Source organism: Terrapene carolina, unplaced genomic scaffold, assembly GCF_002925995.2.
Source record: "Terrapene carolina triunguis isolate 2854851 unplaced genomic scaffold, T_m_triunguis-2.0 Scaffold234, whole genome shotgun sequence".
NCBI classification, from domain to species: Eukaryota; Metazoa; Chordata; order Testudines; family Emydidae; genus Terrapene; species Terrapene triunguis.
Window position 1 is genome coordinate 7948259 of NW_020664585.1, and position 27457 is coordinate 7975715.

Sequence of the window (27457 nt, forward strand, 5' to 3'; positions counted from 1 at the left end):
CCTCCCCCAGCAGGGGGTCAGCAAGGCAAACCCATCTGCAGCCAGCCCCCCCCCGCAGGGGGGCAGCAAGGCAAACCCCTCTGCAGCCACCCCCCCCCCCCCAGCAGGGGGTCAGCAAGGCAAACCCATCTGCAGCCAGCCCCCTCCACCCCCCAGCAGGGGGTCAGCAAGGCAAACCCATCTGCAGCCCGCTTCCCTCCCCCAGGGGCCGGGCTGAGGCAGGCAAACGCATCTGCCTTTCTGGAGCGCCACTTTCCGCGGGCTTGGCCCGGCCGGGGCGCAGCGCGGGCCCGGCGCGCGCGGCCCTCGCCCAATTCCCGGGCCCGGCCGCGGAGCCGCGCTTGGCACAAGTCGCCCCTCCCCGCGCGGGATTTCGCTAAGTGGAGGCGTGTGTGGTTTGCGCGCGCGAATCGGCCCCTGCCGACGGGAAGCCGGCCGCGGGCGGACCTGCAGCCGGTGGGCGGAGAGAAGCGCGCCCGGTGTAACGACACGAAACACGGCGGTGAGCGTGCGGGGACGGGCTGGGAACCCCGCTGTGGGCGGGCGGGCAGATGGCGGCGGTGCTAACAGTCCCCAGGCCCGGTGTGACTGGGCCCGGCCCCTGCACCAGACGCCTGCACTCAGGGGGCGTTAGATGTCTATATGGCCGCCCCGGGTGGCTGGAGAGAGGGGCTGGGTGGGGGCTGTTAGGGGAGGTTCAGCCCAAGAGCTGGGGGGGGGGGGGATGTGCTAGGCCTGAGCTGGAAGGTGGGGGAGGGGTGTGCTGACTAATTTCGGGGACCCTGGGGGGAGGGGGTTGAGCGTCCCCCGGGTTCTTGGCAGCGCGTGAGACCTCGAGGGCAAAGCTAGGAAGGAGCCGAGCTGGCTGCTGGGTTGTGCACGCTGCAGCAGGCGAAGGGGCGAAGTCTGCAAAGCCCAGCTGGGGGGCTGAGATGGGCTCAGAAGCACGTGGCCTGTGGCCCCCTCACTGAGCGGCCTGTGGTGGGAGGCATCCGGCCTCTTTCTACACTCGCTTAAAAACACCCAATACCAGAGCATCGGAAGGATGTTCCCCTAAAATACATCCAGATAATGCAAGGCTTCCTCCCACACCAGGAAGCAAATGCTCCCCACCTCCACAGTGAGCAAATTGTCTTCCACAGGGGGCCAGAGCTTGGGGGAGTCTAGTTGAAAAGAGGATTCCAATGGAGTTTGTTTTAATTAACCTTATGAAGGATTCTTTGTCATTTCTGCAAAGTCTAATGGTTTTTTTTAGCGAGGATGCAGGATGTCTAGGGTTTTCTGTGCCCCTCACGGCCTATCCAGGAGGAGTGCTAGCCGATGAATCTGTGCTAAGAACTGAACTCTCTGCGTCCTAGTTTTCCCCTCTGTAAAATGGGAATCAGCCTGTGGTGGAGTGTTGTAAGTTCATTCATGTTTGTAAAGTGCTTTGTGATCCTGGGATGGAAAGTGCTATAGGCAAATGCCAAGTATCCTCATTAACTGTGTCTTCCAATTCACCTGTAGTGGTGAACGTTTATACAGAATGTTAGCAGTGATGCTGGAGTGTGTTTGATGTTTGTGTTCCCTCTAGAAAATGAACGAGTGGGCGCCCATAGCAAAAGAGTATGACCCCCTCAAAGCAGGGAGCATTGATGGCACAGATGAAGAGCCCCATGACCGTGCCATCTGGAGGGCCATGTTGGCACGGTATGTACCTAATAAGGGGGTTACAGGAGATCCCCACCTCACTCTGTTTGTAGCAAGACTGAATCTACAAACCACAGAGGAGAAGCTGAAGGAAGCCTTTTCCAGGTATGGAGACATTAGGAAGATTCGTCTGGTTAGAGACTTGGTCACAGGTTTTTCCAAGGGCTATGCGTTTATAGAGTACAAAGAGGAACGGGCGCTCTTGAAAGCCCATAGAGATGCCAACAGGCTGGTTATTGACCAGCATGAGATATTTGTGGACTTCGAGCTGGAAAGGACCCTCAAAGGATGGATCCCTCGGAGACTTGGAGGTGGTTTTGGAGGCAAGAAGGAATCCGGGCAGCTGCGGTTTGGAGGGCGGGACAGGCCTTTTCGAAAGCCCATCAATTTGCCAACTATGAGAAGTGACTTCTATGGAGAGGGGCCAGGGGAGAAAAGAGAGAGGAGCTGGTCTCGTGAGGGAGCGAGGGACTGGAGAGCGAGGGACCGAGACCCCGAAAGGAACCGAGACAAGAGATGGCTGGAAAGGGAGCGATCGTGGGCTTGGGGTGAAAGCAACCGGGAGAGAGAGCGGGATTCCAAAGAGGAAAGGAGCAGAGGAAGAGAGAGGAAGGACAGAGAGAGAAAAGACAGGGAAAGAGACCGGAGCAGGGAGAGAGACCCTAAGAAGCAGAGAGATGACGACAAACATCGGTAGAAGAAAGTTCCTTTATTATAGATAAGCTGAACACCCATGAACTGTGGGGAAGTTTACAGCCAGACCCCTCCAAAACCTTCTGATTCAGACAACCCTGAACTGAGGTCAGGTTCTAATCCAGGCATGGGCCCGCCTCTGGTTTAAGAAAGCTATGGGCACAGATTCAACCTGTGGCTTTGCTGCGTGCTTCCAGCCTGCAAGGAGTCCTGCTAATCACCTGGAACTAGATCCTCAGCGGGTGTAAAATTGGATGCAGCCACTGTCTTCAGCAAAGCTGGGCCAGCCGAGCAGCTGGCCCATTGTCTCTGGTTTATTGTCCTTCAGGTAATTTCTATGGTGGTTTTGCCAGAAAGAGGGGACAATGACTCCTGCAGTAACCTGTACCTGTGTTGAGTTGTGGCTCTCTTATTTACAGAGCTTTTGTTCTCTGTCTCATGTATTATGTGGTATCTGCCTTTTCTTTGGTTTGATTCCCCACCCCCACCTTGTTAAATTTAAAATTGAAATTGTTCTTTGTGTGCAAGCAAATCTTCCTGTAGGTGTATTCTAACCATGCGGTGACTGTCTCCTTTCTTTCTGGAGGTCAGGACTGTAGCAGGATTCCTTAACATAGTTCAAACCATACAGGCAAGGCCAACATCTCTTATAAACAGGACAGAGCCCCAGTTCTGTTATGACATGATTCCCCCTTACTCAGTAGTTTACCTCTATAGATGGGCCCTTATCCTGCGTTAGATTCAGCATAGCCCTCCCCCACTCACTCAGCTTGGAGCTGAGAGGGCTGCAGCTGGCATTGGTATTATAGTCCCAGCCTTCCAGATATTGACAGGAGTCCTACAGGAAAAAGAGGAGAGCCAGAACTGGGCATTCACAGCAAAAGTGTTAGAAGGCAGATCTTAAGACACAGCCAATTATTTTATTTGTTGCTCTTCAGAGGTTTTCTTTACGCAAAGTCTCACTAATGTGTTTTATAGAGCGGAGCGGAGGGGTAGCAGGATCTGGGAAATAACGAAAGCATTGGAAAGCACACAGTATTGCATTTACTGCATCTGATGGTATCGGGCTCTATGTAGTTCCATTTCTAAGAACGTTAAGGAACCAGTAATCACTGTTTGCTGTGGGTTCTCTACTATACTTTGCTGCGGGGAGACCCAATGGAATGTACAAGTTGTATGTACCTATGAAAATAAAAAGGAAATGTTTAAAAAAATTTTAACCACACGATACTTGTTGGCATTCTGTAAGGAACACCAGACTTACAGATGTGCCTGTATTCACACCTAATTCAGTGGGATGCAAAATGAAAGGTGTGTCCAGGCTTCTTGGCTATTGAGAGAACGGCTTGTTTGTATATGAGAGAGCCCGGCCCTTAAATATTTCCTATATATGCCATGTGCTCATATGACAGACTGATGAAGTCACCTATTGAAGAAATATCTGTAAAATCATCATCTTCGGCTTTTGCAAATGTTTCACACAATATAAAACGGATAGGAAATGATTCAGCTGCTTGAGAGATATGGGGATAGACATAATGTTCAGAAATAATGTTTTTGACTGGTGTTGGGTGCAATGGGGAAACATGCCTTAGAAATCTTTTTTTTAATGGAGAGCTGCTTCCCTTCTTCATTCAATCCTCCCCTTTAACTAGCAGAACTTGTATGTTCTAGACATAGAGATACATGAGGGCAGATTGCAGGTCACATGACTTCTCAGGTTAATTTCCAGCAGCTGTTGCGGCTATAGCACATCCCAATGTAAAGTCTATGGAGAGCACCCAATCAAAGCAAAGTGACCAGACTTTCATCTGTGTATTCCTTTGTTTTGAAACTCCTGCTCTAGCTTTCAGAATGATGTCCCTGGACCAGCCAGTGGGACAGTTATGCAATGTAATACAACAGCCATGTAACCTGTTGTCTACCCTTTGTACCACCACAGCTGCTGTTGGGTGCTGCTCCCATATGGGTGCAAGAATTATGTAGTTTGTAATTTTGTTATTGTCCCTCCTTGTCTCCTGCTCCCTTTGCACCTCATTTTCTCTTTCTTGCCTAGAGAGCACAACTCTGAGGTTACGCCCACCCGAACTATTTTGCAAAGCAAGAAAATACTTTTCTGGGTCAGTCCGTCTCCCTCGACAGCTGAGCTGGCTATAACATGGTTAAAAGTTGTAATGGAGATGGACGCGAACTTAACAAGAGTAAAGCCCAGCCCGTCCTTGATTTTCATCTGCTTCTGGGGATGAGAATGGTTGCTGGGTGCACTACAGCTGTTAGTTGTAACTGACTGCCCCACCTCTGTTACAAGTGTAGGGTAGATAAAGGCGTTTTGTGCTAGAACCTGTGTAGTTTTGCTTCTAGCAAGCTCAGCATATTCATGTTTAGTAGGGAGAGGCCCTGTTGAAAGCAGCTATGTAAATATTCTTACCAGAACAGTTCCAAATGGTCATCCATTGTTTACACTTTGGCCTAGGTCGCCCTGTGCTTACTACTCAGTCTTGAGGCCAGTTCAGGCCCTAGTGCAGCGGTTCTCAAACTGTGGGTCAGGAGTCGGGACCCCAAACTGGGTTGCGACCCCATTTAATGGGGTCACCAGGGCCAGTGTTAGACTTGCTGAGGCCCAGGCTGAAGCCAAAGCCCGAGTCCCACCACCCAAGGCTGAAGCCGAAGCTTGAGGGCTTCAGTCCAGGGTGGAGGGGCTCAGCACCCCCCCCCCCGGGGGGGGTCATGTAGTAATTTTTGTGGTCAGAAGGGGGTCACAATACAATGAAGTTTGAGAATCACTGCCCTAGTGTAAATTAGGGCAGCCTAGAGGCCCTAATTTACGCCCAGCTGTCCAGGGCTCCAAAGGCCATTCTGGCAGCTGGGGATTGGTGTGGCTCAGGGACACCCAGAGCCAAGGGCTAGAATAGGAGTGACACAGGAGCTTCCATTCTGCTTTTGCATCAGCCAAGGATTTTCCTGCACAGGGAGGAGGGGGGGGGGGGGGGGGAGAGGGGGTTGCACTGTAGTAGACTCCAGCATCTGATCCATTGTCTCCAAGTCCTTATTTCAGTTGTGAAAGTTTGTTTTAGAGGCAGGAACAATAGAAATCTGCTATAGTGGCTTCCCCTTCAAATCTGCACTCTTCCCCCTCCAGGCTTTCCCCTCTACTGATCTGCCAGCCTCTCAGTTTAGTTCAAGGAGACTTTGTTTGCATGAGGAGCAGTACAAGCTTTGTGAATGTGTAAAGAAAAGATAAACCCCTCAGCTATGTGCCAAATGAGTAGAACCCACTCAGGATCGCATTACACACTGTATTTCAACACCAGATAACCTAAGACACTCACATAGCAAAGTCCATCAGAAATATTTATTAGATTATTGAAGAGATTTACTGTTAGACCAAAGAAACCTCAAAGATTCTGCACAGTGAATGCAAGACTGCTGTGCCTCTTACCTGGCTTTTAAAAGAAGAGCATTTACTTTAATCTGTCAAGAAACTACATGGTAGATATTCAACTCTCTGCCTATTCCAAATGAGCAGCTCTTCCCCCAGTAACGTACTTTCAGATGACTGCTCTCCATCTGAGGGCGTTAGCTGAAAGCATGAAAAGCAGGAAGCCTGCCAAACAATCAGTGGGGCCACTGTAGGATTGAGGTGCTAAAGGAGCACTCAAGGAAGACAAGGCTGGTGTGGAGAAGCTAAATTAATTCTTTGCATCAGTCTTCACTGCAGAGGATGTAAGGAAGATTCCACAGCTGAGCCATTATTGTTAGGTGACACATCTGAGGAACCATCTCAGATTGAGGTGTCAGAGGTTTTGGAACAAGTTGATAAATTAAACAGTAATAAATCATCAGGACTAGATGGTATTCACCCAAGTATTGCAGAACTAACAACTGTGGTATGTAACCTTTCGCTTAAATCAGACTTTGTGCCAGATGATTGGCAGATAGGTAATGTGACACTGATTTTTAAAAAAGGCTCCAGAGGCAATCCTGGAAATTGTAGGCCGGTAAGCTAAACTTCAGTATCAGGCACACTGGCTGAAACAATAGCAAAGAACAGAATTATTACACTTAGGCCTGGTCTACACTAACCCCCCCCACTTCGGACTAAGGTACGCAAATTCAGCTACGTTAATAACGTAGCTGAATTCGAAGTACCTTAGTCCGAACTTACCGCGGTCCAGACGCGGCAGGAAGGCTCCCCCGTCGATGCTGCGTACTCCGCTCGCCGAGCTGGAGTACCAGCGTCGATGGCGAGCACTTCCGGGATCGATCCGGCATCGATTTATCGCGTCTTAACCAGACGCGATAAATCGAACTCAGAACATCGATTGCTTACATCCGGACCCGGATGTAAGTGTAGACGTACCCATAGATAACACAATATGTTGGGGAAGCGTCAACGCTGCCTTAGTAAAAGGAAATCATGCCTCACCAGTCTATTAGAATTCTTTGGGTGGTCTACAAGCATGTGTACCAGGGTAATCTAGTTGATCTAGTGTACTTGGACTTTCAGAAAGCCTTTGACCAGGTCCCACACCAAAAGGTCTTAAGCAGTCATGGAAAAAGAGTGGAGGTCCTTTCATGGATCACTAACAGGTTAAAAGATAGGAAACAAAGGGTAGGAATAAATGGTCAGTTTTCAGAAGGGAGAGAGGTAAATAGTGTGGTCCCTCAACGGTCTGTACTGGGACCAGTGCTGTTCATCATATTCATAAATGATCTGGAAAAGGGGGTAATCAGTGAGGTGGAAAAGTTTGCAGATTATACAAAATTATTCAAGATAGTGAAGTCCAAAACTGCCTGCAAAGAGTTACAAAGGGCTCTCACTAAACTGGGTCACTGGGCAACAAAATGTCAGATGAAATTAAATCTTAATAAATGCAAAGTAATACACACATAATCTAACGGGGTCTAAATTAGCTGTTACTACCCAAGAAAGAGTTCTTGGAGTCATCATGGATAGTTCTCTGAAAACATCCACTCAATGTGCAGTGGTGATCAAAAACAGAAAGTTAAGAACCATTAGGAAAGGCATAGATAAGACCAAAAAAGATCATAATGCCACTATAGAAATCCATGGTACACCCACATCTTAAATGCCATGTGCAGTTCTGGTTGCCCCATCTCAAAAAAAGATAAGTAGAGTTGAAAAAAGTACAGAAAAGGGCAACAAAAATGATTAGGGGTATGGAACAGCTTCTACATGGAGAGATTAAAAACACTGGGACTGTTCATCTTAAAAAAGAGATGACTAATTAGGGACACGATAAGAGGTCTGTAAAATCCGGAATGATGTAGAAAGTGAATAAGGAAGTGTTATATACTCCTGCACATAACAGAAGAACCAGAGGTCACCCAATGAAATCAGTAGGTTTAAAACAAACAAGGAAGTAGTTCTTCACACAATGCACAGTCAACATATAGAACTCACTGTCATGGGATGTTTTGATTGCCAAAAGTATAACAGATTCAAAAAAGTTCATGGAGGATAGGCCTATCAATGGCTCTTATCCAAGATGGTCAGGGATGCAACCCCATGCTCTGGCTGTCCCTAAATGTCTGACTACCAGAAGCTGGGACTGGCCAACAGGGGATGGATCACTTGATAAATTGCCCTGTTCTGTTCATTCCCTCTGAAGCATCTGTCACTGGCCCCTGTTGGAAGACTGGATACTGGGCTAGATGAACCATTGGTCTGAATTGCTATGGCCAGTCTTATGTTCTTACTGTTTGTGGAGTCAGGAGTGAAATGGTTAATGTTACGTTTCAGTAGTAATCAGATTTCCAAGGGGTAGCAGCCCACAGAGATGAAAGGGGGATGTTCAAACTGCTTAGTGCCATTGTTCCAGATGGGCTGCAGCTTTGGCCCAACAATAGTGCAGTGGTGTCCACTCTGTGGGGCGAGCTTGACACACAGAGCTAGAAACTTCCTCTTTAAGATAAGCACTTAGATATTGGGCTAAGTATTAGTTTATGTATTGCTATTGTCCCAGGTCACAGCTCTTAATCAGTTTTGAAAGTGGTTTGCGGATTCAGTTTGTAAACCTACTACATTTTTGCAGTGCTTAATATTGCTGTAGTGTTGTTAAAGTGCCAGATAAACTGCTATAAAGAGGATTGACAGGAACATCACAGTGAATTTCACAGCAGGATACAGTACAAACTTGGTTTATAAAGAGCAGCAATGGTCTGGTGTGTTGTCACTGTAATTGTCCAAAATAACTTACGCGAGTGCTGCCTCCAGACTATAGCACTTCCCTACTAGGGGAAACTCCCAGCAGTTTGGAAAGCTGCTTTTTTTCCTTCTGAAGTTGAGGAACAAAAGTATGATAGTAACATATTAAAGGGTCATTATCTAGATTTCCTACGTCTTAAATGCATCATACAATAGCAGTACCTTCCTGGTTTCATTTACATTTATTTTCCCAACTTATCTTAGAAACTTGGGAAAGTATTATTGTTCCCACATTTTGTGTAAGGGCCTATGTATAAACAAAGTGTATGCCCAATCCACGTTTTAAATAGGTAGTGGAGATACTTTCTATAGGTGTGGCTTCTCTTAAAAGATGAGAAATATAGGTCATAAGTTATTTTAGTGTGTCTAAATCTGGTTCTGTTTTCATAGCACAGCCTTCATAAAATGCTAGTGTTGGACAGTGCTATCAGCATCTCAAATGTGAATAGCAACAGAGGGTCCTGTGGCACCTTTAAGACTAACAGAAGGTGCCACAGGACCCTCTGTTGCTTTTTACAGATTCAGACTAACACGGCTACCCCTCTGATACTCAAATGTGAATGCGTTTCAAGTATCAGACCCCTCCCCCTCTGCCTCTGGGAGTGAGCCTGCCAGCCCATATAGACAGATTCATGCTAGTGGGGCTTGCGCTAGTGTGCTAAAAATGGCAGCATGGGCATTGCAGTTCTAGTGGAGACTCGGGCTAGTCACTCCAGCTCATACCCAGCAGCTGGGGTGGGCTTTGCTTGAATGCCTGAGCTGCTGCCCAAGCAGCACAAGCCACCCTGCTATTTTTAGTGCATCAGGTTGAGCCCGGCCAGCACAAGTCCATCTACCAGGGCTGGGAAGCTTGGTCCCAGCTGCAGTGTGGGCATAGCGTTACAGGCTAAAGCATAACCAACCACCCAGTTATTGGAGTTGTACTACAGAACTAACTGAGGGATTCTTAAGGAATGATGTACTTGAATTTGTAAGGCTGTGACGTGGCTGGGAATGTGCAATGTCAGGGTAGGTCTACACTTAAAACACTGCAGCTGCAGTGCTTCAGTGAAGATGCTACTACACCAACAGGAGCGCTTCTCCCATTGGCGTCGTTACTACACCTCTGCGAGAGGCAGCCGCTATGTCAACGGGAGAAGCCCTGCTGTTGACATAGCGCTGTCTACACGGGGAGTTAGGTGGTTACAACTGCGTTACTCAGCAGTGTGGATTTTTCACACTCCTGTGTGATGGAGTTATACGGATACAAGGTTGCAGAGTAGACCTGGCTTTGGCCTCATTTAGAACTGTTAACAGACTGCTGCCTGTAAGCGGTTTCTGTGGTGAGTGCACGTAGGCCCCTAACTGAAAAGCCCAACCAGCGCAGGGGACGATGGGGGGAACATTGACGTTATCCTGTAGAGTGGAAAGAGCCCAACGTCATAGCACAGTTCACTCCGATTTAGAGTACAAAACAGAAGAGCATTTGAACCATGATGCAACAGGTTTTCCAGCCCTGCTGAATTATAAATGGGTTCGAGCAGAGGTTCCCTAGCCTGTACATACAGGGATTTTTTTAAAATCCCAAACCAGTAGTATTAAACCAGTCTAAGTTCAGAAGACAAATTTGTAGTCACGCTAGGGAAGAGTGTTTGACGAACTCTCTAAAGCTTATTTTCTGCTTACAAGTTTCCTCACTGGTTCAGATCCAGCAGCGTCAACAACACTGGGAGCTTTAGTATACACGGAGTGTGGATTGCTGCCGTAGTTTAGCGTGGTGTCCTGTCCAAGCAAGTCTAACCACTATGCTGTTAAAATAGCAAGTACTGCTAGGATTATTATTATTTTTTTTTTAAGAATGTTACTCTAGAGCAGACAAGCCAATAGGCAAATATATGCAGGTACATCTCACTGATAGCAGAACTGTGCAGTAGTATGACTCTTCCTATAGTACAGCTGAGCCCATAAAATGGCTTAAACTCCATTGTAACAAAGAATAGTTCTCTCTCTGCTTCAACAGAGTGGACAAGGCCTCTCTCACATTAGGGGGATAATGGGTAGCACAGCTCTCGGAGTGTGGCTCAATGTGGTCTGGGTGGGCACCCATTCCAGTAACAACTGTCTTACAGATGAATTTGCTAGTGGGTGTTTATGGCCACTACTCAGTTGTTCAAATACAGTTAAATTGGGGATGGGCTTATATCACCAACTGAGTTTCAGATCAGACCTTCCCATAGATCATCCGTGTACAGAGGTGGGATTTTCATTAGAGAGAGAGGCCCCACTGCTCCAAGCTGTTACATGGAACCAAGGCTCCATACAGAGCACCCCTGCAGTATAACATGTGTTAGCTTAGGGCATAACCTGCATGATTGGGGTTTTAGAGTCTATTGTCCCCACAGTCCCAACAGAATTTTGGGGAGAGCTGGAGGTGAGATTGGGGGTTGGGACTGTCTCTACACAGAACAAAGGAGTTATCATCTGACTTAAAACCTCCACTATACTTGTGTTAAAATGGTTTTCAGATAGGGAATAAGAACTTGTGTAAGTGCTGCCTGGGGCTTTGTTCAAAGCCATTTGTGGGAAAGTGATCTATTTCCTGTACAGCAGAGGTCTGATATTACACATAGAGAGGAGGGGTGGAGGGGAAAAGGGCATGGTACGAAGAAGAAAACAAATGCAGAGTGTTTAGAATTCCTCCATGTGAGCAATTCATTTTCTGTTAATACTGCATAACTCAGAGCAAAAGGCAAGGCACACTCACCTTGTACATCAGTATCTACATGCTTTAGGCACTATAAACAACAAGGGGGAATATACAATCACCGTCCCGCACAGCTGTTCCAGTTTCTGTATTTTTATCAGTTGAAGTTCCAAGAAGTTTCTCTGCAACCTGTGAGTTTGACAGGATACAGCTGTGGTAAGACCTGCCCTGGAAATAGTGTATACACTGCAAACTCTCTCTTTGAAAGTGTCATTAACAGAACTAAGAAAAATCCCCCCCCCCCCGCCCCAGTTAACAAACATGGTATCAGAGTCTTCCCCACTAGATATTGTACAATGCAAATAAACCTCTAATAAGGGCACAGGGGGCTTTTTGGTTTAAAGAAGCTTGTGTTACTGTAGTTAATGCAAGAGTCAGACAGACTTGTTATGGAGCACAAAACCAGTTATCTAGAAGTTTCGATACCCGAGAGTATAAATAACCATTACTACAGAGCCTGGATTCCGTTTTCGGAGAGTAGTCGCCAAGTAAACACTGAGGAATCCCTTTGAAAAAGTATGGTCTGAAACAACCGTCAACATGTGCCAGGCAAATAAAAAAAATGAGCTGCCAGATTTGGTTATGGAAGCTTCTTGTTACTAGAATGTTCAGATCTACTGTGGTAAGCAACACGGCTTGGAGTGTTAATCACAGATGCTGAAGGGCCTCTTGGCCTTGTTCGGTGTAGGAGTCATCTTTGTTTGAATCTGCCCATTCGCCAAAAGTATCCTGGAAGTGAACGTTTTTCTGTGTCGTCTGCATGCGTTTTTTATCACGAGAGAAGAAACTAAACCTTCCAGAAAGTAAAAAAGACAAAATTAGAACCTAGTGGTTTGGAGACATTTGAGATAACTGATACACGGTGCAACAAAACTTCAAGAGCAAAAAACTGTTTGCATCTGCAAAATGAAGGCAGCGAAGCCTGATGGAGTATTTGTCAAACATTATTCAAGATGAAGTCACTGCCATCTCCAGCTGCTTTGTTACTGAAGCTTCAAAAGAAGCTTTAAATGCTGTGACCTACACACACGTGCAGTCTTAGTTTGGGTGTATTAGTTATTAAAAAAACCCACAACAATGAAACAAAAGGATTAGTTTCATGCCATAAACAAAATAAATTGGCATAGTGTCTTTTTGGCATGAAAACGCTACAATATGCTTTTAAGTAGAAAGAAGAAGTTGGGGGTGGGAGGGAGAGAGGGAAATAAATATAAGAAGTCACTAAAACAGGGGTAGGCAACCTATGGCACGCATGCCGAAGGCGGCACACAAGCGGATTTTCAGTGGCACTCACACTGCCTGGGTCGTGGCCACCAGTCTGGGGGGACTCTGCATTTTAATTTAATTTTAAATGAAGCTTCTTAAAACATTTTAAAAAACCTTATTTACATTACATACAACAATAGTTTAGTTATATATTATAGACTTGGAGAAAGAGACCTTCTAAAAATGTTAATGTATGACTGGCATGTGAAACCTTAAATTGGAGTGAATAAATGAAGACTCGGCACACCACTTCTGAAAGGTTGCCGACCCCTGCACTAAACATTTAAAGAAATGTTTAAAGTGCATACTTTTAATACCTTAGGCCCAGTTCCAGCACACACCTAAACACGTATGTAAGTGTTTGCAGGATCAGAGTCTTAATTAACACATTAAATGTGCATATCGTTTACCCACACACAGTGTGTGGGTGCTCAGTTAATAGTATGCATAAACTGATAAGCCATTTTAATAAGCCCGTGAACCGCAATTAAATGCAAAGCTGATACTACATAAAATTAAAAAATATCAGTTTATTAGTTTTTCTTGTTTGTATGGCAGAGACGTTATCAGCTTAAGCAAAATAATTTTTTGTTATTATAGTGAACCATATATTAAAAAAATGCAAAAGGTGTTCGTGCAGTGTTAAAATGTAATTCATGTCTGTTGGGAAATGCAAAAGTTAAGGTACCATCTTCAGCGTTAACCACAATGCATATCCTTCCACTTTTATGGTGCTCTTTTTTTTAGGACTTTTTGTTCTGTTTGTATAGTACCTAGCACAATGGGGTCCTTGTCTACGAGTGGAGTCCTTAGGTTCTACTACTGCAATACAAACAATAACATGAGTACTACATTAAGCTACTTTTAAGTACAGGATAGAAACTACTACTACACGAGTGCAGTTCAAGCAAGTTAACATTGCTGCAGGGACCTGAATGTTTGCATTTCCTAACTTTTTGATTTTAAGTCTGCAGCCTTAACATTGCAGTGTCTTGCATTTAATTTCCCGTTTGTTCTAAGAAAGTATATGTCAGCACTACCCTGCCACCGTCACCCCGGAGCTTGTAAATTCGTTATGCTGCATCTGTTTTTGGTTGGTTGATTGGTTTTTTGTTTTTAAAGGCCAGATTCCAAGTCCTCCTGGCATAAGTGCACTGCTAACTAGGGCTTTCCCCTGTGCATATTTGTTCCTGCATTTTCAAAATGTTTATAACTAACATTTTTCAAATTTAGTAAAGCACACGCTTCAGTGAGGACAGCTGTATTTACATGCTAAGTTTCAAGGGTCAAAGTTCAGCCATTTGAGTTACTCTCAAATTATGATGTAGGAAAATGGATATTTTATATATAAACTATTTATTCTAAATCCAGCTGAAGAGATTTTGGTGAATTTAGAGTGTCATTGTTGGGCCAAGAAAGCATGGAAATTCTCAGTCCAAAAGTTGAATGTTTAGAAAGATTACAAGTTTCTGTGTGGGAAGGGAAGGAATTTAGAATGAAAACTATTTTGCAGCCTTCAATATAGTGGTCACTTCACATGATCACCATAATAATCAAAATTCAACCAGAACTTGCATTAGCAGTAGTCAATGCCCCCTTTTGATAGCCAAGAATCTAGTTGTAGAACTTGTTTTAAGTACATATAATCTGGATAGTGTGGAGCACACAATAGGAGACCAAAATCCACAGTTAACATATACTCAGACATGTAAATGACAGCCTATAAATAAAGTAAACACTAGGAGTTAGCACAGATATCGGCCATTATATTCTGTAGAATTAATTTGTAGCAGGTCAAAAAAATTACAGTTTTTAAAAAGCACTTGTCATGATAGATATAACACAAAACAGGTTTAGTAAGCAAAATTAACAGATGTTGGTTAAAAAGCTCTTATTGAATTAATTTCCTAATGGGTAATGGACAAATTGGTTTAGCATGGTAACATTAAGACAAAAATGATGGAACAGAATAGTCAAGACTGAGCATTGAAATACTGAAATGTACTGATTGATCATTCTGATTGGCAGCTTTTGAGTTTCTGTGATCCTATAGTCAGCCAATGAGAATGCAACCAGCAGCTTATATTAAAGTACATGAGGGTCATGCAAAAAAACCAAACCAAAAGAGAACCCACAAAAAAACCACAGTACGAAACATTTAAAAAAAAAATTCCTACAAGGGACACAAGTCTTCTTATTGGCTGCAATGTGGGATCATCTGGAATCAATCCAGCTGCTACCATGGGCATTATGGCTGTAAAGATCCTGGTCAGAAAAGTACAGGCACAGAGATAAGACTGGAGTAATAAATAAAAGACATTCCATAAAAGACAGGTAAACAAGATACATAGGGTTACTTTGAATTATCACACATGAGAGTAGGGAGAGAGAGAAATGTATCTGCAGCACCCAAGACACCTGCTCACTGGCACTTCTGGGTTAGATAAATTAGTACGGTAATTAAAATCTGGTTGTTATGCCATCTTAAAAATATTCATAACTGAGAGGTCAAATTTCTACTGTGATGCAGCACACAGCCTTGGTGTAACTTCACCAAGGGATTATAATCTCTAGCAATGCAGAGCATGAGAATACATTGTTTTTCCAGTTTACAGGTTTGTAAAAGAAACAGGCACATACATAACGGTGAAATGAAGGATGAAGGTGGATGTTAAGAAATACAAACAGTGCTCTACAATACAATAGAATAGCTACTGCTTTTCCATGGATATTTGCATAGGAAATAGGGTTAGAAATGATCCATTTTACAGTTTTAAGGGTATTACAAGTGACAAAACTGATACTGTCAAGTTTAAAAAAAAAAGTATTTGAAGACTTGAAATAAACCCCATTGCATTCTACTTGGTTAAAAAGGGCCCATGTCTCTCTTCTGAGTGGTTCTGCATCAATACACATGCAGAAATGCCAACCACAGGCAGCTAGAATACTGGTTTCAAAGCCTTACAACTATGCTAGAAGAAACATTATTTTATCTGACTTGCTGTGACAGTTTCTTTGTAAGTGTTCAGCCCTTTTACTGCACATCATATAATTCATGCAACTTGGAGGTACACTCTGGTGCTCAAAACACCTGAACATGAGAGAGCACTTTGGCTAGATGCGCTGTATGACTTGGCCCACACAAAGCATCTTCGTCCATACCTGCAACACCCTCTGCTGTTCTAAGGATTCTCCTCTGCAGATACTGTCAACTGTGGCCAATTTATTTTTGTACTGTGGACTAATGTCAGTTAAGGATAAAGTTGAGATCACCAGAGTCATTTCACTTGTGACCTAATGCAGCTCAAAAGCCTTCCTAACACAGCTGCTGTAGCTGCTATTCTTGGAATCAAAACAAACAAACATTGTTATATTATTCACCATAGCTTGGACTTCTAGTTTTACACACCATGGCCCACTCGGTTATCTATAGAGCTCAGACATCAGAACAAGATGTAAGACTACTTCGGGCATTACATTGAACAAACAAGTGTGGTACTCTTAAAGAAAAGGGTCTTTCTGTACAGCGTACAAACAAAATAGAGCCAGCATTTTTAATTCCAGTACTGATGCTTTTTCCACACAAGTATCTCCTTTTGGCTGACGACAGATGTTCTCTCATTACATGCAGCCATAGAGGAATAGAGATAAACTTACTGGTAAATCAAGGTCATCTCAGGAGATCAGTGCCCCTTTAAACTTGTAGAGAATCTAAAAATCAAGCTGTAACCCCAGGGAGAAAAAAAAATGTAGATTTCAGAACTTCTGTTTCCCTTAGCTGTTTGCAAATGCAGCAACTCACCAATTGTATGAGCCAATCCAAGATGGTAGAGAATATGCCTGGTGTCTTTATAATACTGTATTCACAGTGAAGGGAAAGAGATGTATTTTAAAGAGGCAGACATACAGCTTTTCCTAAGAGAATGGCAATAAATCTGTATTTTCTTAGTTAGGCTTTGTTGAGAGAGAGTCTGAAAACAGGAGTGGCAGCTAAGGCTGTCAGGGTTCTAATCCCAGCTCTGTTCCAAAGGAGTACTAAGGTAGTGTTTTTAATCTATTACATCTTATCCTAGTGCTACTGCAGGTTTGGAGAGTTTACAGTAGAATACTTTAGTTACAGTGTCCCTCTATGGTTTTAAGCAGGGGACTTGGGGCCTGATCTTACAAGGTGCTGAGCAGTTCTGAGTGTCCACAACTTCCATTGGCAGTGGGACCTGGAGCACAGGAGTGACTCATCACCTTGCAGAATCAGATCCTAAGTAACTTGACTAAGGCTCCCTTCAGCCACAGTTGCGTCTCCCAGCCCTGCAGCATCACTGGGGTAAGCTGTGGTATTTTGGTCTATTAATTTGGCTGCATCTTCTTTTTGCCTCCACTTCCCCATCTGTAAAATGGATATAATGGGATTTATTTACTGTTTAGGTAATTGAATGGCTATAGCCTCAGGGTGCTGAAAGTCTGCCTAGAGCAGGAGAGATCTGTCAGCTTGAGGGATAAACTGTATCCCTAACTCTCACCTGACCAAGAAGCAGCTGGCTACCTGGGCTGTGTTACTCCTTCTGGTACCTGAGTGGGGGGCTGTAAAGTGGCAGCTGCAGGAGAAGACACAGAAATGGGGGCCTTTTTCTTTCCCAGCAATTCGGTTTCCTTTCATTTCAGGCAATCACATAGACCCCCAGCACCTGCCGAACCTTGGCCTATGTGGGGACTACTGAAGTCCTGGAGTGCCCCCCAGCTCAGGACTGCAGACAGTGCCCCAGCCACGGAGGACTGCTGGTGCCACAGTTTCAGGCACTCCAGACATGAGAGAGACAATGAAGACAGATGGGTTCTGTCTAGGGAGGCTGCAAAAAAGTTCAAGTACCATTGTTGTCTTGGTTAACTTAAGATAAGGAAAGAATTATCCCAAATTTAACAAACAAAAAAAATTTATATATACACACACATTTTATATTATATTAAAAAAAAGAAAAGGGTCCCATTTCCCCCCCTACACACACACACACACCCCTGCAAGAGGCAGGGAAAAAAAAAAAACAACAACAACACAACAAGGTGTTGAGAGTGCCAGTTGACAAGAAAGCCAGTTCCCCCAGATAGCAGGTTTGGTACACAGTTCCATATCCCAGTAAGAATGGGCAGGGGAGCTCTATGTTTAGGATGACAGCCTGGGAATTTATTAAAATGTGAAAGGAGTTTTTGAAAGAAGGGAACAAGTCAAAACAACAGGTTTAACTTTTACTACTGTTAGATATGGGTGATTATAAATTAAAAGGCAAGATGATAAAGAAAGATCTGAATTTGTCTAGAAGTTTTCCATTTGATTAGTGGCCAGCTGCCCAACATATGTTCCAGAGCACTCCAGAAAAATCAGAGGAAGAACCCAGCGAGACAGCCACTCCAAATATCCATGCTCTCCTGCCATGACTCCCTATGCTGCCTATGTATGTTAGAACCAGAGAGAGCCAAAACTAAGAATGTCCAGTTAGCATTGCAACAAAATGTGGTCAGTTTACAATTTTGTCCCGCTTTTGCTCAAGATAATCCCAATCCACAAATTGCAGTCACCATTATATTGGTTATGTGGCCATTCCCCACAAATGGGGAATCAAACTAAATAAAGTGAAGGATTAAATAGTAATACAGGAACAGAACATTTATGATGGAGATGAACATACAAGATAAACCCACTAGTCCAAACATGACATGCTCTTCTCATAAGTGTTATAAAAGTAGGGCATCATAACCATAATCATGAGGAAAAGTAATCCAAATGTCAAACTCAAAGTATAATTTTCAAATACAAAATAAAGGGTCATTGAAGCAACCAGTCTGAAATATGGCCCATTCCTATGCACTAATAAGCATGAGCTAAAGCCAACTGGAGTCAATAGAAACACTCCAGTTACCTTTACTGGAGTTTGGATCAGCCCCCAAGATCATCCAGTGGAAGGCACTAGGTAAGTGCAGGCACTATTTTTATATGGAAGCTGAAGGTTATATGCATATAGGGACAGGATGGGAGAGTTTTGCAACTAAATAAAAATGTGGCATATCCAAATAGTTTATGCATTGTTAAAATAGTTATACTATTCACAAAACATGAAAACCTCTTAGCGGGTTCAAAAGCTAATATTTGGAATAAAATGGTGAGAGTGAGCTGACAATAGATAAACTGACAAATGAAGTGATTCAAAAATTTGTTTTTCTAATCCTTTCTGCACAGTATTATTACTTACACCCCACTATAGGGGACATGGAGCTTTACAGGTCAGAAAAACAGAGACAAGCCCCCTCTGACAGGGTACATAGTAAGCAAAGAGTTAACTCTTTGCTTAGACCTAATGCAGGTGTTCTGTATACAGCTATGTGTGTACAGGGAAATGGCAAGGCTTGAACCTGAAGGCTCAATTAGATTCTCAGGATATAGGAATCTGTAAATATGGCTACTTAGTAGTGGGAAGGGAAGGAGACTGAACTCCAGACCCAGCTGTTATGTGCTTGAGCTTTCGTTTCTTTCGTAACCAACACATTCTACAGCTCTCAGGTGTGAGACCTAGAGGAGGCAACTTGCTGACATGTTCCCATTGCTGAGTCTGCTGTCTTTGCCCCAAGGAGTTTACTATCTAAATGTAAGCAAGCATATAGGTGAAAAAGTGCCCAATTTTACATTCCTAATGCATCCTGATCTTACATTGGGCTCAGCTGCAATTTGGGGTGCCCAAGGAATGCAGGATCAGGCCTGAAATAGGACCACAGCCCATGGCGAGAGACCAGCAGTTCACTTTCATATGCAGACACAAACATCCTCAGAGCCTGAATAGGCTGACAAGATGGTTCCAAATAAGAGCCAGAGTTTCTGTGGCTAACAGCTTGTTAGCTCATATGCTGTTACAATCCATAACAACATAGGCTATTCTACTCAATCTGAGTATTATAACGGTACTCAAGAAGGGAATATTAGAATGTAACACACCATAGGCGCTCAGTTTATCTGTAACCATAAATGCAAGTGCACAGAACACTTATTCTCCCTATTATGTGTGTGAAGGGAACCGGTCAGAGATAGGAAGTCACCGAGAATTAAATCAGCACTATGTTCTGTTTTGTTTCATAAAACCTCTAAAATGTGTTTTTATAATACTGTTTATTATAGGATTATTTCCAAAACACATGTGCATGTGATATCACTAAATGAAGATTAATGGGGTTGGAGGGGTCAGGGGGGAGAAACCAGAACTAAAACCAACCCAATTACCCCCCAAGAAACATGCCCAGTTCAAGATCATTGGAAGAGAATGCTACTTACAGTCGTTTGATTCCAGATTCTGGCTGAGTTGAGGTTTTTGAATTAATTATGGGTGTAGGTTGAGGGGATCTAGTTTCTTCTTCTGTTTCCTCACTTTAAGAAGAGAAAAAAAATACAGTTAAGTTCTAGTTCTTTCATTATTCTGGAGAAATTTAAAATAAAATTTGAAGGAGTTTTGTAAATTTAAAGAAACTAATGGCCTGATCCACAACCGATGAAAAGATGCCCTCTGACTTTAGTGGGTTTGGATCACACCCTGAGTTTCATGAATCTGAACAAGTTTTGTAAACTGAAAGGAACTGAGGGGCTGATTCAAACCCATTCAAGTCAGTGGCAATCTTTTCATCAGCAGTGGATAAGGCCCTTAGTTTCTTTTAATTTACAATACTCTTTCAAATTCAAGTCACCAATGTTAGAAGATGAGTTCTATAACTGTCACATGAGGAGGATTTGTAGGGTTAATCATACGCAGTGAGTGCCATTAAAAAGGTCAGACTTCTGTGTAAGCTTGAAAGCTTGTCTTGCTCATCAACAGAAATTGGAACAGTAAAAGATATTACCTCACTCACCTTGTCTCTCTACTATCCTGGGATCTGACATGGCTACAATACTGCATATATTAAAAAACTTCAACATTCAGGTAACCCAAGTACCTGCAATAGCTTCTTAAACTCAGAAGAGGACAGAATACTGCTGTGCAGCATACAGCAATCCCTGGAGAGTGACAGGCTCAGTTTAATGGATCCCACCATTTATGAGAGGAAAACTGACCATGTGATTTACAAAAAAAAAGGTTGTGTAAGTGCTGGATTGACAGCTCAGGAGTCCCCGGTTTAGTCAAAGAACAGGTGCAGCATTGGGAGCAGCAAGACTGTCTCCCCCCTACTGATATACCTCAAATGATGGTCTAAACAGAGCTGTAGGGGAGGCTAAGCTCTCCTGTCTTCAGGGCCCATTCAGTCCTTGGCCTCTATGAGGAGACTGGAAATCACTGGCATGCTAATGGCAATGGTCATGATAGTTTTAGGATTTTGGCACTTCTCCACTGGGTGCTGAACTGCGACCATAACCTTGCTGCCCTTGGGCCACAGAACAGGTATCAGATGCAATACATTTTTGGCACTAGCCATGTGCTGAGGAGTAGATTTTTGCCAGTGACCTAGAGGTGTATGCAGTCCCAGGGACATATAGACCCTATATAGCTTTGCTGAGAATGTTAAATGAGTGTAAGTAAATAAACTGTCCCTACATGAAATTTACGATTTTTTTTTTTTTTTAAAGAGCTGATTGAAAGAGTTAGGGTGTGCAGGGTGGGTGGTTGTTTTTTTGTTGTAATTTCAAGCCAGATTTTGTTCCACAGGTATGGAAAAGATTTATTTGTTGCTCATTTGAAAAAAAATTTAAACTAAGATTTTTGGTTGTTGGGGTTTTCAATTCCCTTCCCCAGATTCTCTCCCTCCATTTTGCCACTAAAGAAGAAAGGGAGGAAAGAAGGAAAGAATGAAAAAAAAAAGTGCAAATATTTCCGTCTTTGTCAACAGGCCATTTTCTGATTTTTTATATATAAAAAATAATAATAAAAAAAAGAACAACAGGCACTAACAATTTCTTTCCCTTTTAAAAGTATGCATTTGTTTGCAATTTCTGCTATTGAGAGGTCACAGGTTTTGGGGAACATTAAAATTAAACCAAACTCCTCCCAAAACTTATTTGAATTTTCACCATGAACCAGATTTTGGAGCCATCTTTACTTTGTCTTAGGGAAGCCAAGAATCCGCTGCCATTTCTTAGAGACTATTTAAGCGGACACTCACAGTTTTTAAATCCAACCTCTGGTTTCCCTCTATTCTGTGCCTCTTCAAGAGTAGGACAATGGAGAAGGCAGAGGTAGCAATACCAACAGTGGGAGCCAACACACCTCTTATAATATAAAAGCTCCTCCTGCAACAAAAACACTCTAGACTTCAGTTCATTCCGCTCGTGTAAGACATCCCGTAGTTCTTGTAGAGTAAATCTTGGACGGTTTGGATCTTTTAAATCCAGAGCCATCTTCTCCGATTCAGAGAGAAAGTCATCATTGTTAGGTTCTGTCTGGAGGATGAAATACAAGCTTTAATTAATTCATTGCGCACTCAATAAAGGCTTAACTTTTCCTTAGAGATGCAATTGAATCATCCATCTCTATTCTTAATATTATAAGAGCCATCAACAATGTTAGAGGAGTGCTACGGAAAGCCAACTACTTTTGCTTCATTGTTCAGGTTTAATAAGATCCCCAGCAAGAATAATTCAATGGTAGTCATTTTTTAAAATGTAGGGCCTGTGTTTTGACAAGGGCCTACTTTCCACAGTTTCTTAAAGATAGTTAATCAAATATTTTAAAATAAATGACCCTTGCTGTGTGGCTTGTTTAGTGTATTTTCAATCATAAAGAGACGCTTCTTGAGAAGATGTTGCAAGTTTCCCTGATTATATAATAACCTACTACATTACTGCCCTTGCTCAATTGACACCTCTTTGATGTCAACACCAGTGAACCTGAACAGCTGCAAAGAGGAGATATACAGATGTGTGCAGAGCACCCCATATTCCCTGTGGGTAACGGTAGGGTTGGCTTTTTTATTTTTGAAATAGAACTATTATATAGAAGAAGGATGGGAGTAACTGGTCTATGTAAGATTCACTCAAAGTTAGGAGATTTCTCCAGTTTTGGTCCTGGAGCCTGTAGATGTTCTGTCTCTTGCATCCTAATTTCTGCAGAACTTGGACCGTGATCTACGCAGATGGTTTCTCACACCTGTGTGGAGCCCTACCAAAATCAATGAGATCCTGCGTGGCTCTGTTTGCAGGGACATGGCCCAAGGGACTACAGCACAGAGAAGGAGAAGAAAGTCACCATACACGATACTGCTGCTGTAGTCAGTGACATCAGGTGGCCATATAAAGCAGAGTAAGCGATATGGAGAAAATACAAGCGTGTTGGAAGTGTGTGCTTGGAATCTGGATGTTCTGCAACACAACTGAGAACACTACGAGGTATGGGAAACATCCAGCTGTGAAATAAATGTTGGAACGGTGTGTTCAGCAAAGTACATTTGAAACTCAATACTTGTTGCAAGAGCTGATGGGGTGCCAGCACATGGAAGCAGTGTCACTGAAGCAGAGACACTTATTTACATATTTGGGCCTAATGAAGATAAGCAGGGAAGAAAGTAAGCTGCCCACCTCCCAAACTGGATTTTAAAGAGATACCAAGAGAGTCCAAGAGTTTCTTGGCTATGTCACTGGAGTCAGAAGTCTGCTGGTGTTCCAGTGGCATGGAGGCTCCTAACTAGGTATTTTATATTCAAAGTATAGCCACCTAAATAGAGATGTTCCTTTCAACACTCCGAATGGAAAAAGGCGGATCAAGATCTCATTTCCCAGGGAAAGCTTCTCTAAATAAGATGCACCCCCATTTAGGGCCAATATAATAAAAATAAATACTGAGCACTTCTATTCTAAAGCATAGCACTACAGATCTTCAGATGCCTTCAGATTTGACGTTGAATTGATCCCCAAGACCCTACAGAGTAGGTCAGTATTATTACCACCATTTCACAGACAGGAGAACTAAGGCTACGTCTACACTGCGCATCTTACAGCAGCACAGCTGGGCTGCTTCTAAGTGCTGCTGTAAGGTATGCAGCATAGTTGCTCTTTGTTGGCAAAATAAAACCACTCCCAATGAGGGGCAGTAGCTTTGTTGGCGAGAGAGAGCATCTCCCACCGATAAAGTGCTGTCCACTCCGGCACTTTTTGTCAGTAAAACTTTTGTTGGTCAGGGCTGTATTTTTTTTTTTTTTTCATGCCCCTGACTGACAAAAGTTTTACTGGTGGAAGTGCAGTGTAGACCTAGCCTAGGGTACAAGAAGAGGAAGTGACTTGCTCACAGAGTGAGTCCATGTAGAGAGTCAGGATTAGAATTCAGGAATTGCTGGCTCCCGTCTGATACTCTATCCACTAAATTGCACTGCTTGTCAATGTCAGTCCTATAGGCGATACGTAGTAATAGGGAGTATAGTCTCTAGTAGAGCTTGTTGGAAAATTAAATCCAAACTGTTTTTGCAGAAAGTTTTATATATTAAAATTTTCCAACCAGCTCTAGTTCCCAGGAAACTACCCATGGGTTTAATTGGTATTAAACTTGTTTGATTAAAAAGGGAAAAAGCCATTTTTATAACAATTCAGGAAAACTACTGGCTTCTAGAGCCCACCCTCTAGTTATGAAACCTATCAGTAGAGCAGGTTATCTATCTATACCACATTTAAAACAAGGTGGTAGCAATTTTTCCTCTGTAAAGCACTACAGAGTGAGATTGATTAGAGTGAGGGAGATGTCAACAGCAGGTATATACCACTGAAAGCAGATAGTCTACATGCTCCTATTATTGAGAATGCCATTTTCTAGCACTCCAGGGAATATGCAACCTAGGGACCCCCCCATTCCTGTAAACACTTCACTTTATGCATCTGAGTAGTGCTATAGAGTTCAATGGGATTTCTCACGTATTTAAAGTTCAGCACATATGTACCTGTTTGCAGGATCAGGGTCAAAGTCTCCCCACTGTCACTGTTATATTGATTGAAAGAACATTCTCTCCATTGGGCGGGAAGGGGGTCTAGTGGTTGGAGCAGGGAACGGGAAGTCAGGACTCCTGGATTTCATTCCCACCTCTTGCTCTAACTCACTGTGTGACTCTGTGTAAGACACATAAGGTGACTTTTCCAATAGTGGCCTCTAGTTTGGGGTACCTGATTTTAGGCACCAAGGGCCTGATTCTTCACAGGTCTCAAGGTCTCACAAGCTTCACTTGGGAATGGTGGGTACTCAGCACTTCACAGGAAAAGGCTCTAAGCAGCTAAATTTGGGGACCCAAGTACTGGGGCATCCAAACACAAGCCACTTTTGAAAGTACAGGCCTAACTGTCTCCATCCCTCCGCTCACCCATCAGCAAAATAACCTTCACCCTCCTCCCAGGGCTGTGGGGAGGGTTAGTTAATGGATGTTTGTAGAAGTGCAAACTGTTGCTGCAGAATATTCTATCCAATGTCCTGCAAAGATGGAATAGCAGCTTGAATGATGGCTGGTCTCTGTTTGTCAGATCCTTACTATACTATTCAATTAGGTTTTCTTCTTATCGCAACCTAATGTCATAAGATGGATACTATGGAACACAAAATGTTCAGAGGAAATCATAACGTAAATGCTTTTCCATACAATTACACACATCTTGGTCACATGCATCATTTCAACGCCCATTTCAATTCTGTTTACTTCCCATCCCCTTCCCCAGATACGCCAGCTTGTCCAGGTCTCATCTAAGTCAGCAGAGACTGACACACACATAGCCAATGCAGCTAAGTTTACTCAGCCCAAGCCAACAACCGGTGCTAGTTCCAGAGAAGGCAGTTATTCCAGCTTTCTGCTTGCCACTGCAATTACTGCCTAACCTTCGCCCTGGCAGAAAGAATGGGAACGGCCGTAATTAGAAGAGATGCCACTGCCATGAAACTGATGAGTTACAGCCACAAGAAGAAAGCATCCTTTCTCTCCAGAGACTGAAGACACTTTCACGCTTGCTGGCTCAGGGCCTAGGCCTGTTTACAAAGCTGGGTCTCCCAGCTGAATTAACAACAATGAAATCATCCCTTAAACGATTAGTACCAAGCTCATTCAATTCATTAGTAAAACACTGACAGTCACTGTCACTTTTCTTGAGGGGGGGGGGGAGAGCAGGACACCCCAAGCATCCTCACATGCCCCTATTCACCTCTGTTTTCTCACTTATTTTCCTATCTACTTCTCCGCTGCTTTCAGTTTCCCTCTCTCTGGCTGCAATCTTCTGCTAAGGCATTTATACCGTGCTCGTGACCGGACATGTCTTTGCCACCTTAGAGGGGAAGCCAATATTTTAGCTGGCGTTAAACACTTAATAGGAAAATTCTTTAGAACATTGGTCCTCAAATTGCTTCAGACCATGGACTACTTAAAACAAAAGTGCTCTTGTGTACACCTCCCTGCCAAGGCCCAGCATCTCCCCTACAGCAAATAGAGAACTTCATTATATGGCAAAGTTCCATCAGGACACCATTAAGGAGACAAGATGAAAGTACATTTGCTCTAATGGGATGGATGGTGCTGCTTGATCCTTCATCCCCACTGCATGTCCTTGTTGCTTATTTCCTCTGTGCACATGAGTGTAGGACTTCACCTTGATTCAGAATTACTCTCCTCTCACTAGAGCAAAGGGGGACGCAGACAATCTCACCAGGTTACTTTGTAGTTTGGTGCTTTGCATGTTTCTGCAAATATTTGATCACTTAAACTCAAATTTACTTTCCATGAGCATCTGTGCTAGTAATACTCCATTGCACAAATGTTAATAGGAAGCTAATGCATGAATAGGGCCAATGCAAGTTCATTTAAAACATGCCTACAAATATTTACAGTCTTGTTTGATAGCATTATCCCTGGTCTGTTCTTGACAGGTCAGTTGAACAATACCATAGCCACTTTACAGACTCAGTCTTGCTCCCGTTAGCATCAATGGTGCAGGTTCACAACCTCTCCTCACTTTTATGGGTTTGTAACCAGCCCTGAGCATTGTTCATTCATGCTTTAATTCTGAACATTCACAATTAGTTTAGTGAATGGGAAGATGGTCAGTTAGAGAAATGACGTGCCAACAAAAAGGACAGAAAAATCTTGTTAATCCCTAGGATGCTGGCATCTTCCAAATGGTCAGTGAAATGAATGGGACATTCACTGGAATAAAATGATTATTAGATATGGGTAATTTTTAAAAGTCACAGTAAGTGTCTCAGTTATGTCATGGTCAATCTAGATTTTTAATATGAGTTAGGATCATTATGCTTCATGATATAAGAGAGTCACCCAATGGGTGTTAGGAAGAAGATTTTGCCTAAGTGCTGTTCAATTAGCAATTTATTATCTTGTGCATGTGTGTCTGGTACAAAGATTTTAACAGCATGAATGGATGGGGACACCATTAACCAGTGGCAAAAATCACTATGTTGTTATTCAGGTCATCCCAAATGAGTACTGCTAAAATATATACCTCCCCCCTCCATCCCTCTCTTTATTTTCTATATGCCACGTAGGTTAGACAAATACTGCTTCTAGGAATGTGATAGTGAGCTTCACAATTGTTTTTTAACTGGGACTGTATTTTGTATTCCTCTGCCTGTAAGTCCAGGTGCTTTGTGACCATGAGTCCCACTGTACAGGGCTCAGATTACACTAACAACTCTTAAGAGTGACCCACAAAAACAATTCTGTGCAGAATAATGTGACAATTTCAAGTCAGTATCTCAGGTCCTGCCAGAGCTAGCTGCATTGTAAATAGGGGCGTCTCCCTTGCCATTGGTATTATGCTAAGCACAGGACTGGCCTGAGTCTGACGGAGGAACATTTAAAGAGTCCAATTTGGTGCAGTAAAAGGAAGGTGGAAATGATTGTCTTGA

At 43.3% G+C, this 27457-nt stretch overlaps 2 protein-coding genes across 6 annotated transcripts in view; one reads left to right on the plus strand and one right to left on the minus strand.

Annotated features, from left to right (window-relative positions):
* Positions 1-797: 797 nt before the first annotated feature.
* Positions 798-3576, plus strand: SNRNP35 (small nuclear ribonucleoprotein U11/U12 subunit 35). Its single transcript, XM_024196106.3, has one exon. The coding sequence runs from the start codon at positions 1577-1579 to the stop codon at positions 2384-2386; it is 810 nt and encodes a 269-aa protein (XP_024051874.1). The 5' UTR covers positions 798-1576; the 3' UTR covers positions 2387-3576.
* A 7359-nt stretch (positions 3577-10935) lies between these two features.
* The window catches only part of RILPL1 (Rab interacting lysosomal protein like 1), a 34565-nt gene continuing 18043 nt past the window's right edge, over positions 10936-27457 (minus strand). The window contains exons 5-9 of one of the 5 annotated variants that reach the window (XM_024196135.2): positions 21848-22020; positions 19930-20022; positions 14798-14885; positions 13394-13442; positions 12115-12147 (exon numbers count right to left, since the gene is read on the minus strand). In XM_024196135.2, the coding sequence (XP_024051903.1) occupies positions 13440-13442; positions 14798-14885; positions 19930-20022; positions 21848-22020 (357 nt within the window). In that variant the 3' untranslated portion in view covers positions 12115-12147; positions 13394-13439. Of the gene's footprint in view, positions 12148-13393; positions 13443-14797; positions 14886-16277; positions 16344-19929; positions 20023-21847; positions 22021-27457 lie in introns of those variants that run through there. The other 4 variants (XM_024196139.2, XM_024196134.2, XM_024196133.2 and 1 more) reach the window with 4 other exon arrangements.